This window comes from Phodopus roborovskii, unplaced genomic scaffold (genome assembly GCF_943737965.1).
Source record: "Phodopus roborovskii unplaced genomic scaffold, PHOROB, whole genome shotgun sequence".
Lineage (NCBI taxonomy): Eukaryota > Metazoa > Chordata > Mammalia > Rodentia > Cricetidae > Phodopus > Phodopus roborovskii.
The window spans coordinates 23,967,230-23,984,382 of NW_026126549.1; the positions used below are offsets into that span (position 1 = coordinate 23,967,230).

A 17,153-nucleotide genomic window follows, 5' to 3' on the forward strand; every position below is an offset into this window, starting at 1 on the left:
CATCCTTCCTGCTGCTATGGAGACACTTCAGATCTTTGGCACAATCAGGTCGTTTTGTGTAGGAGACAGTAATGCAGTGCCCTTCACCTGGCATTGAAACCAGCAATGAAATCCGTTTGCAAACAGAAGCCAGTGTAGAGATTAGTGGGAGGCTGCCTGTGCCTGTGAGGATGGAGGCTATTGTTCCCAGGGTTAAACGCTGGCACTTGTTCTGTTCCCAGAGAAGCTGGGGCACCTAGTTGGAACAGTAATCAGAGGGCCTGGTCCCCTGCTGGACTAGAGCCAAGGACCTATGCAGGTGGCTAGGTATTACAACAATGTCTTTCATTTGGAGTGGCAGCCAGGCTTCTCCCGCCCTTCCCCAGCAGGAGGGGGTGTCTCCATTCTCGAAGCCAGCCTCCTGGTTAGTATTTGCTGTGCTGCACTGTGTTGTGTTATGCTTGTGGGGGAGCTCAGGCTTCCTCTACCTGTGTCCCTGCTCCATTTGCTTTGTGGTTTCCTTTTGCCCCTTGCCTTCCTGGCAACACCTTTTGCTTCATGCCATATAGCTGTCTTCCACTTTGGGAGGGGAGCATTCGCTACCCCCAGTTCCCTCTAAGTCCTGCTCATGCCCCAAAGCATTGTCATTTAGGATGGGGTTCTCTGGAGTTGGGGTTGGGGAAAGGGCAAAGTTTTTGTTGGTGGTGTTTTTGGTTTTGTTTTGTTTTTAAATCAGTGTCAATTGGTCATTGTCACAGTGTTGTGACATACTATGCTGGGTTTTTCTCTTTCCCTTGTTAAAAAGGTAAATGTGTTGAACTAACTTTTCATTTTCAGAATTTTATAGGTGGTTTTTACCAGTTGTGTTTCTTTGACTTTTATGACTGTACAAGGGTGTGTGTGTGTGTGTGTGTGTGTGTGTGTGTGTGAGAGAGAGAGAGAGAGAGAGAGAGAGAGTTAGAAATCTCTTCAATATTGTTTTTTATACCAGACTAATAGCTGGGAAACCAGCATTGAACCAACTCAGACCCCCTAAACTTGGGTCTCAGTTAGAAGGGCTGGGTAGTCTAAGGGATCTCTGATAGTGGAACCAGGATATATCCCTGGTACACAAAAGGACTTTGGGGGCACATTCTCCATGGAGGGATATTCCCTTAGCCTAGAGGCAGGAGGGAGGGCCTAGTCTCTACTTACTCCAAATGACTTGACAGATTTAGATTACCTCCTGGAAGGCTTCACCCTCCCTGTGGAGTCGGGAGAGGGAATAGGACACAAGGGGGGTCGGGAGGCATGGGAAGGAGAGGGAATTGGGATTGATATATAAAATAAGGAAAATAATAAATATATATAAAACAATACTCTTTGAATGTCAGTGTTGGCATAAGAAATGAGCTTTCTGCCTTCCCTGCTTGAACACACACTTGTAGCAGGTAGACGGGAGCCAACAAAGTTTACTTCCTTCTTGACAGAGGAAATTGTCTTTAATGTCATTCTCTGAAGGGGGGTTTTCATCTTCATGGCTCTCTGTCAGTAAATCCCAGCATTTTTTCTTCGGATGAGCTCATGCAATTTATGGTTTCATAGTCATGAATCATGTGTTTCATAAATATAGTCCCTCCCCATCCATTTTGGCTTTTTAGAATAGTCTCAAATAATTGACTGAATGTTGCTTTTATTGCCATTTTGAAGATCACTTCTGTGAGGAGAATGTTCGCACAAATGTGAAGGGTTTGTATTATATTATTAAGTGTCAGCCCCAGCACAGCTGAAGATCACAGGACAATCTCTCTTACAGACGCTGAATCCGAAGTGGAACGAAGAGTTTTATTTTAGAGTAAGTGTCTCTTTCATTTGGAAATAATTGTTCTTGATATCTATGTTGATATAGCAAAATAGACTCATGGAAAGGAAACTAGATAGCATTTTAAGTAAGAAATTTCTCTTAAGACAGGAAATGTTTGGGTTAGGTAGATCGGGTTGTGTCCCAATTTTTGAAAAATCTGTGGAGCTTTCATTTGAAGCTGTAGAGGAAATGTAGAAAAGGTCATCAAGATATCGTGCAATTTTTTTTAACTCAAACTTCTCTTTAAAAGTAAGAAGAGAATAAGTATGATGAATTTCAGTTGTGGGTTTGTTTGTGCTACAACCTTTTAAAAAATAAAAATTGAAGAAAAAGACAAAAAGACAGTGCATAGTTGGATGATTTCTATGTGGTATGGATTATGAATTTCTCATCCAGAGTAGAAATGATTAAAAGGAAACATTGTAAATTACCAGTGATGAGGCTGGGGTAGTTCAGTGGTAGAGTACTTGCCTAGCATTCTAGAATCTCCAGCACTGCCTCTCCACAAAAGGCAGAAAATTACAAGTTATGTTCTGGTTAAAGGGGAAAGATTTCTAATTCAGAGAGTTAATGTATGCAATTACTTTCAATACCACCGAATGGAAGAACATTCCCTCAGACTCCAGCACCCCGTTTAGAACAGCTGGATACTGAAGGGATTTCTGTGAATTAATGGAGACCGGTGCTTACCGGTGTTTGCTAGCAAATATTTGGAAGTATTAAGTACCTCAGCCATCTAATTGGAAGAGAAGAAGGAGGCTTTTCCCTTTTAAAAATGAAAACTGGAGTTGTCTGTACACCTGTAATGCTAAAAAAGACTAACCTCCAAACTGCTCCAGCTTAGGCCTTCTCGAGACTGTACACTAAGAACCACAGGGCCAGTAGAGCCCATGGATATACATAGCCCTGCCTTCTTCCTTTCAGCCATGATTGGATTTTCTGTGCTGCGAACTTGTATGACTTACCCTGCATCTGTTTTCTATTATGTTCAGAACTGGACTAGGGCTCTGGGGCTTTAATACTTGGTAGCCCCAGATATAGTAGATATAGTTTAAATAACTATGAAGGACTGAAAAACTGTTGTGGGCTGAAAAGTGTTACTGGATCTTTATGCTCAAATGCAGAAAGTAGCTTTCTTGGGAGGAGGCTAAATCATTTGCACTCCTTCCATCCGAACCACATGGCATGGATTTTATTATGCAAAAAAAATTTTTCAATGAATCTTACCTGTAGGCATATTTATGTTCCTGGTTTTCTTCTTTTAAAAGATCTTCATTTTATTCCCTGTACAATTTCTTACTGAATGCCCTCTTCTGTGCCCGTTCCTTCTGTAGACTATGGATGTATTTCTGATAGGTGTGAGACCCTTTATTTGCAGAGTTGATGAACAGACAGCCATCCATCTGCTTATTCTGTTGCAAAGCTGTCTGCAGACACAGGGCCAGGAGCTGAAGTTGAGCACATGAACTCTCTGTGCTACAATCAAATATTATTTTATTCCATGTTCCATTAGGAGCCCCAACCTAGCATTAGACCCAACTCACATGTCTGTCATTACCACTCAACAGCCTTTGAGAACTTCAGGACATCAAACATTCAAAATCTCCTGGATCCCTTTTCCCCAGAGTAAGAAAGAGAAGCCATTTCCATATAGGTTTTTCTTCCCTGATTGACAGGTGAGAATGTAAATAGCCATACCTGGTGCCGTGCCTGGCAGGATTGGTAGTTAGTCAGTGACACCTGAGTCCACATGATGAAACACAGGTTATTTGGGTGAGTTAGGGTAAAGAGAAAGAAACAACAAACACTGACAACCCTAAGGACTATGACTTCGCCCTAACCCAGGGCAAGTGATCTGATTGCTCAACATACTGGCTTGCTTATGGGCTCCTGGGCAAATTGCTTCACCCACTGGATCTCAGTGATTTCTGTGTGAAAAGGAAGTAATAATTACACAAATGGGTTGGTGGGAGAATTAAATAAGGCCGTATAGTGTTAATAGTTCAGGAAATAGTAATTGGAGGTGTGGCACAGAGGTATATAGCTGTTCACATGTTCATCATTACCATCCTTAGGCCAGTGAGCATAAGATCTGTGGATATGACAGTAGCTTTGTGGAAGAAACTGGGGTCCCTTTAAAACTGTTAAGAAACAACAATAAAGGTTGTCTTTTTCTGGAATGCCTAGATTTTGGGGGTAGAGTAATAGCAGTTAAGCAGCTCAGTCATTGATATACAGTAGAGTTCAGTGTGTTAGAAACCATCTTTAATTCTTCTTGTCTCTTAGAACAAATTCAAAATGATACCTGTTAATTTTTGAAATATGGTTTCTGTCCCTTTTAGGTAAATCCATCTAATCACAGGCTCCTTTTTGAAGTATTTGATGAGAACAGATTGGTAAGTCCTTGGCTTTGAGTTTTGCTTTCTTTCTTAAAAACTGAAGTTTTCGAGTAGCCTCTTTGAGATCCTCTGGGTCACTCACAACAGTGTACATGCCCCCAGAGAAGACTTTTGTGTTGCTAGGGCAGAACTTTTACTTGGGTATGTGTGTATTTTTCATAGTTAATCATCATAAAAGTCACCCACGATATTCTCATTCCAAAACACCTTATCATGCTTTGTTTCGGGAACACAAATGCGAAGATACATCTGTAAGGGTGCCATCAATCCTTTCACCAAGGCTCATGGCCATTTAAAAATGTGTCTCAGAATACACAGCGAGTTCACCGACAACTCTATCGTGATTGTCTCTGGGGAAACAAAAATCTAATTAGCAATGTATAGTTAAAGCAAATCTCCTTAGCAGTTGAAATCAAGCAGTGGTCCCATCTCAAGGAAAAAAAAAATCTTAGAAAGTAACTTCAAAAGACTAGCATAAGGGCTGGAGGTGTGACTCAGTGGTAGAGTACTTGCCTGGCATGTGTGAGGGTCCATTCCCCATTCTGGAAAAACAACAAACACATACATGAATAAAACCCACCAAAAGCAAAATAAGAAATCCCAGAGACATGCTTGAAGATAGCTAATTATAAGAAGCACTTTATAGAGAGAGTTATAATATGTATGTAATTGACATAGAATGTTCAGTACATCTGGTGGTCAGAGGATAACTTTGTAGGATTAGTCCTCTCCTTCCATGTTTATGTAAGTTCCAGGGACACAGGTGTCTGGGTTTGCATGACAAGTACCTCTATCGGCTGAGACATCTAGCCAGCCCAGTGTTTTGTTTTCCTAAGTAACTAGAATGTTTACATTAAATTCTCATGAGCCAAGTGTCCCAGCTTTGAAAATGAACATGATCAAGTTATGTGTAAGTCTTGAAAGCACCCTCAGAAGTGGGAATAAACTTCAGGGCATTTGACTGATTATACTCTTATTTACTGCCCTGCCTAAAAGGAATGTGTATTCACCAACTCATCTTTCTACCGAATTCAATTGAAACGCCACAAGTTGTAGAATAGCTGGAGGTTGACAGGAATCATCATCAAGAGGATTCTTGAGACGAAGTTATGCACTCCCCTGTTATTAAAGATGAAACAACTCTGCTTCAGGGTCTGAATGTGATTAAATGCCAGTCAGCGGACACACAGGGTCGAACATCTGGTCATCTCAATGTCAGCCTATGCTGGGGAATAGCCAGAACCTCTACCCTTAATAAAGAATTTGTGGGTGGATGTAATCTGATGTGCTTGGCTTTAGTCTCCCAAATGGAAAACTAACAGATTGCACCTCCCAGCCTAGCATCTTTCCAGTTATAAATATGGGGATCGTGGTGGCTTTGTTGAAATGGAATGTGTCTTGAGGGTGTGTGTGGGGGGGTGACACTAGGGACACTGAGTAACTCTCCTGTGAGTTGCTTAGTGTAACTCCTGCCTCTCATATTCTCATCTAGCAAGAGCTCGTAACCGAACTAGTAACATTCACTGGAATAATGCAAGCAGTAAGTCTGCAGGGACAGGGCCTCCACAGTCTGATACTTACCTTCTGATTCAGGAAGGAAAGTCGTTTTAAAATGAAACAATGGTCACACTTGATGAGAAAGAACCTCTTAATGCTCTTCTACTAAGAGAAATTTGCTGTTTAAAAAGTATTGGATTTCCCATTTGTGTGATCTAAAATAATGATTGCAATTGAGTGACCTTGCTGTGGGTAAGAACTATTTTTCCAGACTAAAAGGGGGCTCTGAATACCAAGTATTTAAGAAAAAACAAAACAAAACAAAAACTATGAGCAGTCATGTTTTACATGTTATGCTTTGCCTTGCCCCAGGCTGTCTGCTGTGCAGCTACTATGCATAGAATGCCAATAGTGCTGGTGGTGGCTTTTTTTCTTTGTTGGCTGTTAATCCAGTGAAGACAATACGTGACTGGAGAGTCTACTTGGCAGTTCTGGCAGTGAGCAGACTAGAGGCTAGGTCTCACAGAGGTTATTTTTGCAATTCAAAACTCTGTGCTTTTAGGAAACAAGTTCGTGTGTGTAAACACAGGGTTAATCCACCACACCCTTTGTTCCAGAGCAGTTAACAAAGACATGCTTTGTAGATTTTAAAATAAGTTTTTGTCACTCTCTGCCTCCCTAAAGAAACCCCTTTGTTAAGGAACTCATGTTTCTGGATCATAGGAAAAAGTATCTTTAAAATGCAGAGACTATCTCAAGGTTTATTATGTATGGGTCTCCGATGACAGTTTTGGGGCATGTTTTTAGTTCTCAGGTTTTTTGTTTGTTTGTTTTTGTTTTTTTGTTTTGTTTTTTCCTGGCTCCTTGCAGACAGCAAGATTCTAGGTTTGTGGCCCAACTGTGGTATCCCTGCTGAGTTCTTCCTAGAAAACCGCTCCAGGCATTTCTTCTGTATGATATATAAGTTAAATGACTACAAAATCCACATACACACTGCTCTTCAATTCTCTCTCTCTCTCTCTCTCTCTCTCTCTCTCTCACACACACACACACACACACACACACACACACACACACACTCACACACTCACACACACACACACAGTTTTCTCCAGGTAGGCCTCTTTACTCTGTTAACTCCTGTCTGACAATCCTGTTGTATGTGACGCATATACCCCTCTTTAAATGAAGAATGTTTGTAGTAAGACCTGGACCAAGAGTCACAGCTGGCTGTGCAGTGTTGTGGCCCCCCAGTGCCTTCACTTGGCTATTTTGTTACTTGCAGATCATGGTCTAATTATTTCCCATTAAAGGGACACTAATTCCGTAGGGTGTGTAATCGTATTTATAGTACATTTTATTACTCTGCATTCCCTCATGGTAGTGTAGTGCTATCATAACAGAAACATAACATTTGATGCTTGGAAAGGCTCACCCTGCAGCCACGCTGTCTTACTTGTTCTTTGGTGTGGTGGGAAAGTGGAGGACATACTTCAGAGTGCTTGTGCTTGCTGCAGCCCCTCCCCCCATCAACAAGAGAGAGAGAGACCTACAAGAGAGAGAGACCTAGTGCTCCCAGTAGTTGGGAAAGCCCTGCTTGCCCTGTGAGAGTGATGGGTCAGATTTACAGCGGCATGGCTGTGAGTGTTTGCTGCCTCAGTCAGCTGCCCGAGCTCCCTGCTGGGCCGCCCCTTTCTGACACAACAGCAGCAGCTGGGAAGGTGCTGTTTCAGGCTCTTGCTCTTCAGAGGGGGGGAAACAGCAAGAGAGGGGAAACTTCACTAAGTCCAGAAGCTGGCATTGGAGGGGGAGCAGGCGGTCATGTGTCTCTGGACATCCTACCCTCTGTCACAGAGTAGATGAGAGCTTTTTGCTCCTATCCAATCATGCCTGGAATGCTTCTTGCCACTTGGGCTATTTCTGCTATCTGTCGCTCTTGGTGCTGCAGTGCTAACGGTTTGGCAGATGGGACACTTTTTCTTGGAGTTGGTGTCTTTGGGTTTTGACTTCTGGCATTGCTGGGCTTGTTGTCGCTCGCCCTCTCCCTCCTGGCCCCCCTGGTCACCATGGCCCATCGGCTTCGGTTTCATTTTGGCTCTGGCCGCAGCAATACGGCCCCCGAGTCTGAGATTCTAGACCAGGAAAGAGAAGAGGACTTTTTCATGGCATTCCACACGCTGCCACGGAGAAGCAGCCCTCACCCCTTCACCCAGAACACAGGGGAGGACGGCGGCCTGCAGGAGGGCGTGGGTGCTCTCAAGCGCAGCTCATCCATGTTCATACCACAGCTCCTGGCTGGGGTGGACACCAGGCCCACCCGAAGTTCCTCGGTGCAGATCTCCCTGCAGCGCAAGGCCGCAGACGGTGCCGCAGACAGCTGCGTGCCACCCGAGAGCCCTGAGGACAGGCCCCCAAGTGCCCAGGCTGACCTCGGAGACCAGGCCGCAGCCACAAGGGTCTCGGCTCAGATCAGCTCATCGGAGCCTTCTCCAGTGGACACTCCTGGCAGCTCCCCTCCAAGGGCAGCCTGGGACCCAGGAACCCTGATTAACGGCACTTGTGACCACCGTGGTCAGTGTCCCCGCCTGGCCGAGGATACAGAGGAGGCTACCCCAGGCCTGCGCATCCAGCACCGAGCCTCAAGTGCGGATGTGCGCCAGGTGCGGCTGCTGCCCTTCGGACCGGATGGCCAGGCAGAACCCAGACGCTGGTCCCTCCAGCATGTTCCAGACGCTTCTGGGAGTTCCGGGAAGCGCTGCTTTGTCTTTCAGCTGCAACAACCCCAGCAAGGCACTCTGGGGCTGGGAGGTGACTTAAACTTTGGCTTCACTGGCACTAAGGGGAACAGATTGGTGAGGTATCCACGCATTCGGCTGGAGAGGAGCACATCATACCCCACCCAACCCCGAGCAGGCCGGGTGAGCCCCACCGAAGATCGAGGGACACCAGAGGCATTGCCTCGGGCCAGTAGGATGGTCCCCGAGATCCGCAGGACAAATTCAGAGAGGTCCCCACAGAGTCCAGGATGTATGTTCAAGATCAGGCAGGATCAAAATGCGGGGCAGCAACATTTCCGAATTCTTGTGACTCGGGGACCTGAAGAAGCTTCCCAAGAGGAGATCCCCAAGAGCCCTGGACACCCTGGAGCTGGTGCTCCGGTAAGTCCACAGGTGCACATGCTTGAGTGACCCAGAAGGGACCGGGCCAACACAGAAAGCTTGGTTATTTTGCAGCCCAATCCTCTGAAAAGAGAATGTCCCTCCCTGATGGAGTCAGTGGATCCCAATGTTTTGTAGTGGTCCATGGAGCTGGTTCGCCTTTCAGAAAATATTTTTTCTGTAGGTCCTTGACGACAAAAAGCTTGTCTGTTTTGGAATCCCATACCCTTTTTAGTTTTCTTCTGAATGAAAGAATTTCAAAAATATATTTCTTAAAATTAGGCTGCTAAAAAGCAAAGTCAGTGTCTAAATGTGATGATGTTGGAAGTGTTTTGGAACCTCGCTTGCAAATTTGGTCCCTGACAACGCTCAGATAAAGCTGAAAGGCTGTTGGGAGGGATAGGCATTCGAGCCTCTTAATCAAGGGCATACTTGGTTCTTCCTAATGACATCATTAGTCCTCGTTAGAAAATTTATTGTCATTGGCTTTCATGCTGTTGGGCTATTCTGATCAAAAGTATTGTCACTGTGTGGACAATAGAGGATATTTTGTGGGCAGATTGACAGTGGACAAGTTAGAGAAAGCTGTGGTGGGGACTTATTTCCCAGCAGTGTACCTTAGCACAGCCCACATGAGTGTCTAAGCCAAGGATGCTGATACAGGATAGAGCTGTGTCTCCAGCTGCGTAAAGAGACTCCTAAGAGAAGACTGCCTTCACTGCATGTGGGTTTTTGCTCACTCCTTTTTGGTGAAATGGAGCATAGAAAGACAGCTGCCCGTGAAGACACAGCTAGTGAAATTTTAATCAGTCAGGTTTCCTTGTGCTAGCTGTCACTCATTGAGTGTTTTCTCAGAGAATCACCTCTTGTTTTTAAATGGCCCCTCTCTCCAGAACTTCGTGTGATTGATAGTTTTAAGATATGATTGTGAGATGCCTGTGGGCCTTTTTATTTGAGTTTCAGTGTGTCTTGTTTTAAAGTAGGTGGCTGAGTTTGGTATCCTAGAATACTTTGGCCTTTTATCGATTTGTGTTTGGAACTGTCTCTGGTGATTCAAGCAAACTTTATCATTCCTCCATTATTGACTTTTTTTTTCCACTCTTGGGAAGATATAAACGGCAGATGCATTTTTTTTTTTCTTCTTATTTTCTTTAAGTCCATTAAGTCTTGAACCTTTCTTGGTCTGAACAAATACATTTTCCTCTACTCCGATACAAGTTTTAGTGAATTTTGACATTGTAGCTTGTTTAACCTACCCCAAGGAATGAAACAGTATTAGGCTTTATTAGCACAATAGCATGTTCAGCCTAGCACACCCACAGGTGAGGAGTGCCTTTCCTCAGGTTGAGATGGTCTCTGAAAACTACAGTCATTGTAGTGTTTGGGTGTTGAGGGTAGATGCAGTTACATGACTAAACGCTCAGTGTAGAATTTGTAATAAAATAATACATCCTAAAGGTTCTTCTAACTTACAAGAACTATGCAGAGCACCGGTTCTCAGCCAAGACCCTTCAACCAGTTCCTCATGTCATGGTGACTGCCCCACCATCCACAAGATTGTTTTCATTGCTACTTCGTAACTGTAATTTTGCTACTGTTATCAGTTGTTATCTAAATATCTAATATTCAGGATAGTCTTAGGCTACCCCTGTGAAAGGGTCATTCAACCCTCAGAGGGGTTGTGACCCACAGGTTGAGAACTGATAATGTAGAAGAACATTCTAGAATGAAGAGCTTGCCTTGGGGACAGAGGGCTACCTAGAGAACAGTCTTTCATAGATATGTATTTTGGATGTATAAATAATCAGCACATGGTTTGGCAAGTCGAAGCTTTTGGTTTGAGCAAAAGCCTTTTCCTTTAAAGCCACCAAGCAGACCTGGATGTACAACAGACCTGTGTGCCCATTCACCAGCTTTGCGTGTATATCGTAAGGACCGGGGGTGTCAGGCTTGGCCTTATTTATACTGAAGGAAAAACATCAACTTGGGCACATCTATAGTCTGGATGGCACTAGCCGCTATCACTGTTTCTGATATCTGCTGCTTTAGTCTAAGGACATTTCATCATTAGTTTCAATGAAACATTAAGGACTATTGATTACTCGGTCTGGATGTGAGTGGTGTAGAAAATCCTTTGATTTGGGATTCCTTTTTCACAGTGTGCTCGGAGTGCCTTTTAAACGGGCCTCCCAAATATTCTGGTGTAGCCAAATGTAAAAACATTAACTAGTTAGATTCTTAGGGAAAAAATCACAGGGGAATTCTGTGTGAGAGTAGGCCTTCCCAAGTTTGCCACCATCCACAGGGTAAATCTGTTCTTAAAGCCGCCAGCTGTAGTAAGGTAAATACCTCTAGCTTCTTAGAATGCATCCTCTCTGTCCTGTCCAAGGCATTCTTAGATGTCTCTGAATGAATTTGTTACTGTCTTAGATCAGGTTTTTAGTTCTAAGCTTCTTGACTGGATTTTGGTTATCCCGTGAAGGTTGGGCCATCTTTCCTCACACACTATATACACAGAACTGTGAAGCTCTTCATTTCCCAAGCCCAAGGAGCCAGCTGCCTAGTGTCATTGATATTATTAAGTGTTCAAGGTCTTCCATGTTACTTAGAGGGGCTGGGGATTTCTTAATTTCTTGCTGATGTAAGGGTTTATAAGATACCGATAGAGGATGGCCCAGAAGCTAAAACAGGAATTTTTATACCTGCTGCACACAATAGTGGAAGAGAGAGGCTTACCTTCCGCCCTATGAACTTCACCTGATTCTTAACTAGCACAGTGGCCTTTTGTGAACACACATGAACTTTACAGGATGACAAAGGAATATGCAGAATATTTTTATCTGGAGAGAATTTCAGTTTGAGTGTCTCCCAGAGAATATGCTTTTACAGAAAAAAAATGTTAATATTAGGTTCTTTTATAAAATATAAAGAAAAAAATTCTTGGTCAGTGAAAATTTTATCCTTCAGTTTATTTGAAGAAAAGAAATAGCATTGTAATGGATAAGAGGGAAAGTTATATTTCTTTAATTGACTTGGGTTTTTTGTTGTTGTTCTTATTTTTTTTTTAACAGACTTTGTAAGTTTTTGCTTTTTTCTTTTCAGGCATATTGATCTCTCTTTGTGAGGTCATACATGAGAAGAACCCAGCACTAAATAATTTAATTTCAGCTGTTTTCAACATTGTCTTAAAAGTTGTATAGGCAGCACGTGGCGGACTCTAGCTTGTATTTGTCACCTAAGACAGCTGGTACTTGGAGTGACAGCTCATGGTTTGCCACTTCACAGTTGAAGACCCTTGTTCTTATTTTACAAGGAAACATTGCCATCTTACTGGGCTTTGCCAACTGGCATGTGGAGCACTATTAAACCACTGTGAAGGCATGAGATGGCATCGTGTGTGATGGCATTAACATTACTTGTATTCTATAATAATTTATGAGTATATGATGAGAACATGTGCTCCTGCAAAGTGTCATTCTTGTTGTTAGTTAAGAGTGAGTAAAACTATCTGCACAGGAGTTGGACTCAGAACCCCGGTGGTACCTGTGAGCAGTCAGTTTCTGATGAACAGGGAAGTCTGCCTTGATGTTCTATGAGGACATGTTGACCTCATTGTCTAACCTGTTTCTTTTCTGCCATCATCAGGTCTTTCCTAACCCCTTGCACCCCAAGTGGCCCCTATACTAATGCAGTTCTTAAAAAGAATAGAGTAAAGGACTTTGATACTATTTCATGGTTCTTGTGTTTGTTGGTTTGTTTATTTGTTTTTAATCTTGCAAACATTAGGCTGCATATTTGCTTCCTTTGGCCATGTCATTTTGCTGTGATGGATTTCCAGTGATGAAGGTCACTCACCCTCTGCATAGGCAGAGGCACCTGTATGAAGTGTCCCCATTGTGTGACTTTAAGTGAAGGCGCTGCTGGAGATGGGCCTCAGTAGCTCCTGCCTGACAGTATGCTCAGTGGGTGCAGCTGTTGGAAAAGGCTTAAGGCAGAGTTTCCAGGTCTCTAAAGTCAACCTCTAATCTCATGATACATACTAATAAATTTAACTGCCTCTTCATAAGGGCTTGTAAGGCCAAAAGACATTTATTCCTTAATAATTGTCTAAAAATATTATACCCCTTGCATGGTTCTGTTTGACTGGGTATTTTTATGTGGCCAACACTAATCTGAATGGGTCCTACTACTTGTACAAATTGGAGCCACCAACTAGATTCCTTTAATGAAAATAATCCATATTCATTCTTGCTGGAAGGGCTTAACTAAAATTCTCCAAGTCCATATTTTTCTTTAAACTCATAGTTGTGCCACTTGAGGCAGTGGCGATACTAAGGGAAGGCAAAACTCAAGTGATGCTGAAGCTGTTGGTTGAGTGACAGGCACTAAATTTCTTCAGTAGATGCCAAAAGACTAGCAGTCCCAACTTGGAATTGGCTGGTGAATGTTCAGACATTTATTAGCCTGTTACAATCCTTGGTTTGAATTCACACAAGAAGTATAGAAGTGTACAACCTGCCTACAAGAAACAACCATAGGTAAGAAGACAGCTGCCATGCATGCCCCTCTTGAGGTATAAAAGGATAGAACACTAAAGGAGAAATGGTTAAAAAAAAAAAAAAAGTGAGCTTCTTAGTTGGTGAGATTGCTGAAACACCTTTCTCAGGTTCGTTGTGTAATTATGCATGATGTTGTCATGGAGTTTTCTTCCTAATTCACTTGATGGCTTTATTTTGACTTTCTTGAGCCAGCTGAGCTGCAGAAGAAATATGCTAATATGCTTAAGTGAGACAGGTGGCCCAGTCTGAGTGGGTCTGTCTCTTGTGCTCTGGCCAGTTTGAGGCTGTGTCCTGAATCCAAGTGTCTCTTAGCAGCACCACGTTTGAACAGGAAGTTAATTTGGGGGATAAAGGTTGGAGTAGATTGAATTTCAAAAGGCCTGCTTCTTAGATGGGGATCATTCTAGAACTGTAGCCTGTACTGAGACTTAGGGGTCAAATGCTCTTATTCCTTAGTCAAGCTGGCCAGAGAGGTCAAGGTATGATTAAGTTGGAAGGAGCCCTGATTTCATTGATTTGATGATTGTTGTTAAACTCTGAAGCTGAGATAACTTTGTGTCTCTAAGGCTGGTAATGTACTTGGGAAGAGCTTATGGTGTGGGAGTCCGTGGGTCCCTCTTCAGCAAAATTGGAGTGTGTGTGGGGGGGGGGGTGATTTTGTAAATGAAGTACTTGGTATTGGTTCCATAAGCACAACTGCTAATCATTTTCTAGAAGCATTCAGTGTTTAAGTATTAGTAAAGAAGATGAAATTCTACCACATAGCAAGAGAATAAACATCTCTCTGGGAAAATCCTCATTTCAGAAATCCTAAAATTTACACTGCCAGTTTTGTTTGTTTATTTATATGTGACCCAAAGCTCTTGTTTATTTATAATAATTTGGAGGCATCTCTGTGAACCAGAAGCTGTCCTTTTCTAAGGGCTCTCTGTGCTGGGGTTAGTCAAGCATAGTGGTGAGAAGTGTAGTCCTTTAAAAATATACGTAACAACCCATGCATGTTACACTTGCCTATTTCCTTGGCTTTTTCAGGGGTCATGCTCTCCCTTTTTGAGTTTTTACCTGTGTCTCTTTTGATTGCAGGGTCATATATGTACCACTTAGAGAAGAAGGGAATTGCTTGGTCCAGATTTTTATAATGGAATTGGGTACATATTTGAGATTTATCAGAAATATTGAAATATGTATGTGAAGACTCTAGCCTCATCCCTATCTCCACCCACTAAAATCTGGAATTTTTTCAAATCCAGATTTCAGGCCAGGTGTTATATCACAGAATTAAGATACTTGGTATTCTTCAAGAATCAGTCCCAGATGAGTGTTAGACTAGCATCACCAGCTCTGGGCATCTTTTATTTAATATTTTCCTTATCGTGCCTTTTCTTTATTAACTAAAATGGCCTCACGTCATCATATTGCCTTGTACATTATGATTTTACACTCAATAGATTGCATACAGCATCAACCATTTTAAATGTGTGAGTGTTTCATGTGATTTAACCCCACATTAATAAAATCATGTCGATAAACAATGGGAGGTTGGAAGTAATGCACCACAATTGCTGATGGCAGTATCCATGGGTATGGCTTTAGAATTTTTTTTTTTAAATTTAGCTATTTTTAAATTCTGAGGTTAAAGCTCTGTGGCTCGAACTGTTGGAATTAATGCAAATGAAGTTATAATCTAAACAGAGGCCTTTATGAAGACATGCTTGTTTTCTGCTTTCTTTTGAGGTGATGGGGCTGAACTTGGTGTGACATCTATGGTAAGAAGTTTGCTAATGCTGAGCCACACCCTCACCTCCTTTTATTCCGTGCTTTTTACGTGTTACTCTTGCTTTCCATACAAAAGAGCTGTCATGTCTAGAGCCCTTTGGAAATGAAAACTCCTATACATACATACATACAAACAAACAATTTGGTTTTTTGAGACAGGGTTTCTCTGTATTGCTTTGGAGCCTGTCCAAACTAGCTCTTTAGACCAGGCTGGCCTCGAATTCATAGAGATATGTCTGCCTCTGTCTCTCAAGTGCTGGGATTAAAGGCATGTGCCACCAATGCCCGGCTCCTTCCATATATTTATCACATTGAATTTTGGAAATTTTCATTTCTGCTTTCACTTTGTGGGATAGGTAAGTTGGTGGTTTTGTTGTTGTTGTTGTTTTTGTTTTGTTTTTTTAGGGGGGTGTCTTTTTTTACTTTAAAATCCTGTTCGCAAGAATGTTTTCCTGAAATTAAAGTACTTGAGTCTTTTAATTCTTGTTAGATATCAATTTCTGTCATACATATTGCCATTAAATTTGGAAGTTTTTTTTAAGCATTTCATATTTTAAAATCAAATCCCTATTACAATCAGATGAAGACCTGTTACCCCAAGGTAGCCAATGAGGAAAATATAATTGAGACATTTCCCTATGTGTTTTGAGACTTTATTGTCTGGGAAGATGACTGGAATGCATCATGCTGCCTCTTGGCAGAGATGGTTTAAGTTAAGCTTCATACCTGGAGTTCAGGGTGCACAGGGCCATCTTGATCGCCAATGAATGGTTCATTATTCCTGTAAAGCAGGAGTTGCACATAATGAGAGTGATGCTGAGGTGACGTGGTGTGGTCCTTGCCCATAATGGCCTTGTACTCTCAGAGAGCTTCTGATACAACAGAGGGACACTGAGGAAAATGAGATGCCACATTGTCCCCATAGGTTCTGACCCAGGGACTGGTATCACAGAGATGAAACTGCTGGACAAGTGTTATGCAACAGTTTCTCTTCCTGCAGGGTAGCTCATTAAACAGGAAGGAAGGCAACTCAGATAGCTTCAGGAAGTCCCTGAAACTGATCAAATTCACAAGGCCCCTCCCTCCAAGAGTAAGAATGATGGCTGAGATTCACTCTCAGACAAGCAGAGCTACAAAAAAATTTCAAACCAGACCATCTGCCTAGAAGAGGTTTAGACAACCGAGTCAGTTAGAAAAGACTCTCCAGCCTGTTGAACTGCCTACAGACTGCAGTGTGCTTCAGTTCCCAGCTTTTATGAGCTGTCTCCTGTGTTGGGGTGGACTTTGGTGTCTGAGTCATTTCTTCTCCTATAGTAGCCCTAATTTGTTCACCAAAGTAAACTTTGATAGTATCCATACTTTGGTTTGTTATAGGATCCCTATCAAGGGTGAACAGATGTATATGTAGGATCTCCCCAGGAGGTTTTGTCATACAACAACAAGGCAGCTTGTAAAAAGGTACATACACGGAAACCAGTATTTCATTATAGGGATGAGGGTACATAGTTGCTCAATCTAGAAAATACCTGAGTCTGAGGTAAGTGAAAGTAATGGTTAGAGTCTTTCTTTGGTCAGGTACTAATTGGGAAATTTTGAAAGAAGATTTCACATACACATGTGTATGTGCATACACATACATATATTACAGTGTGTGTGTGTGTGTGTGTGTGTATACATGTGTTTTTAAGTCACTGATAGAAAACTGAGTTGCACCTTACCCAGAGTCACACCTTTATCACTAGTCGTTAAGGACTGAAAGATTAGCTTGCCAGGAGGAGCCCAGGCAATGGGCTCAGGCAGTTTTGCATGTGTGTCTGTGTTCTGGTGATGCAGCAGAAAAATCTTGGGTAGCTCTAACAAGATCTCCATTTAGTTCAGTACCTTTATCTTGTAGGAGTATTTTAGATATCATGGGGGAAAGAGTAGGTCATGTTGTTCTGAC

At 42.5% G+C, this 17,153-nt stretch overlaps 1 protein-coding gene across 8 annotated transcripts in view; it reads left to right on the top strand.

Annotated features, from left to right (window-relative positions):
- Nedd4l (NEDD4 like E3 ubiquitin protein ligase) overlaps positions 1–17,153 on the top strand; it is a 313,745-nt gene that overhangs the window by 182,803 nt on the left and 113,789 nt on the right. For 6 of the 8 annotated variants that reach the window (XM_051201148.1, XM_051201149.1, XM_051201153.1 and 3 more), the window contains 2 exons: positions 1,775–1,813; positions 4,165–4,218. The exons of 1 other annotated variant lie outside the window; for it this stretch is intronic. In XM_051201148.1, coding sequence (XP_051057105.1) covers positions 1,775–1,813; positions 4,165–4,218 — 93 coding nt within the window. Of the gene's footprint in view, positions 1–1,774; positions 1,814–4,164; positions 4,219–8,855; positions 8,877–17,153 lie in introns of those variants that run through there. One more of the 8 variants, XM_051201152.1, reaches the window with a different exon arrangement.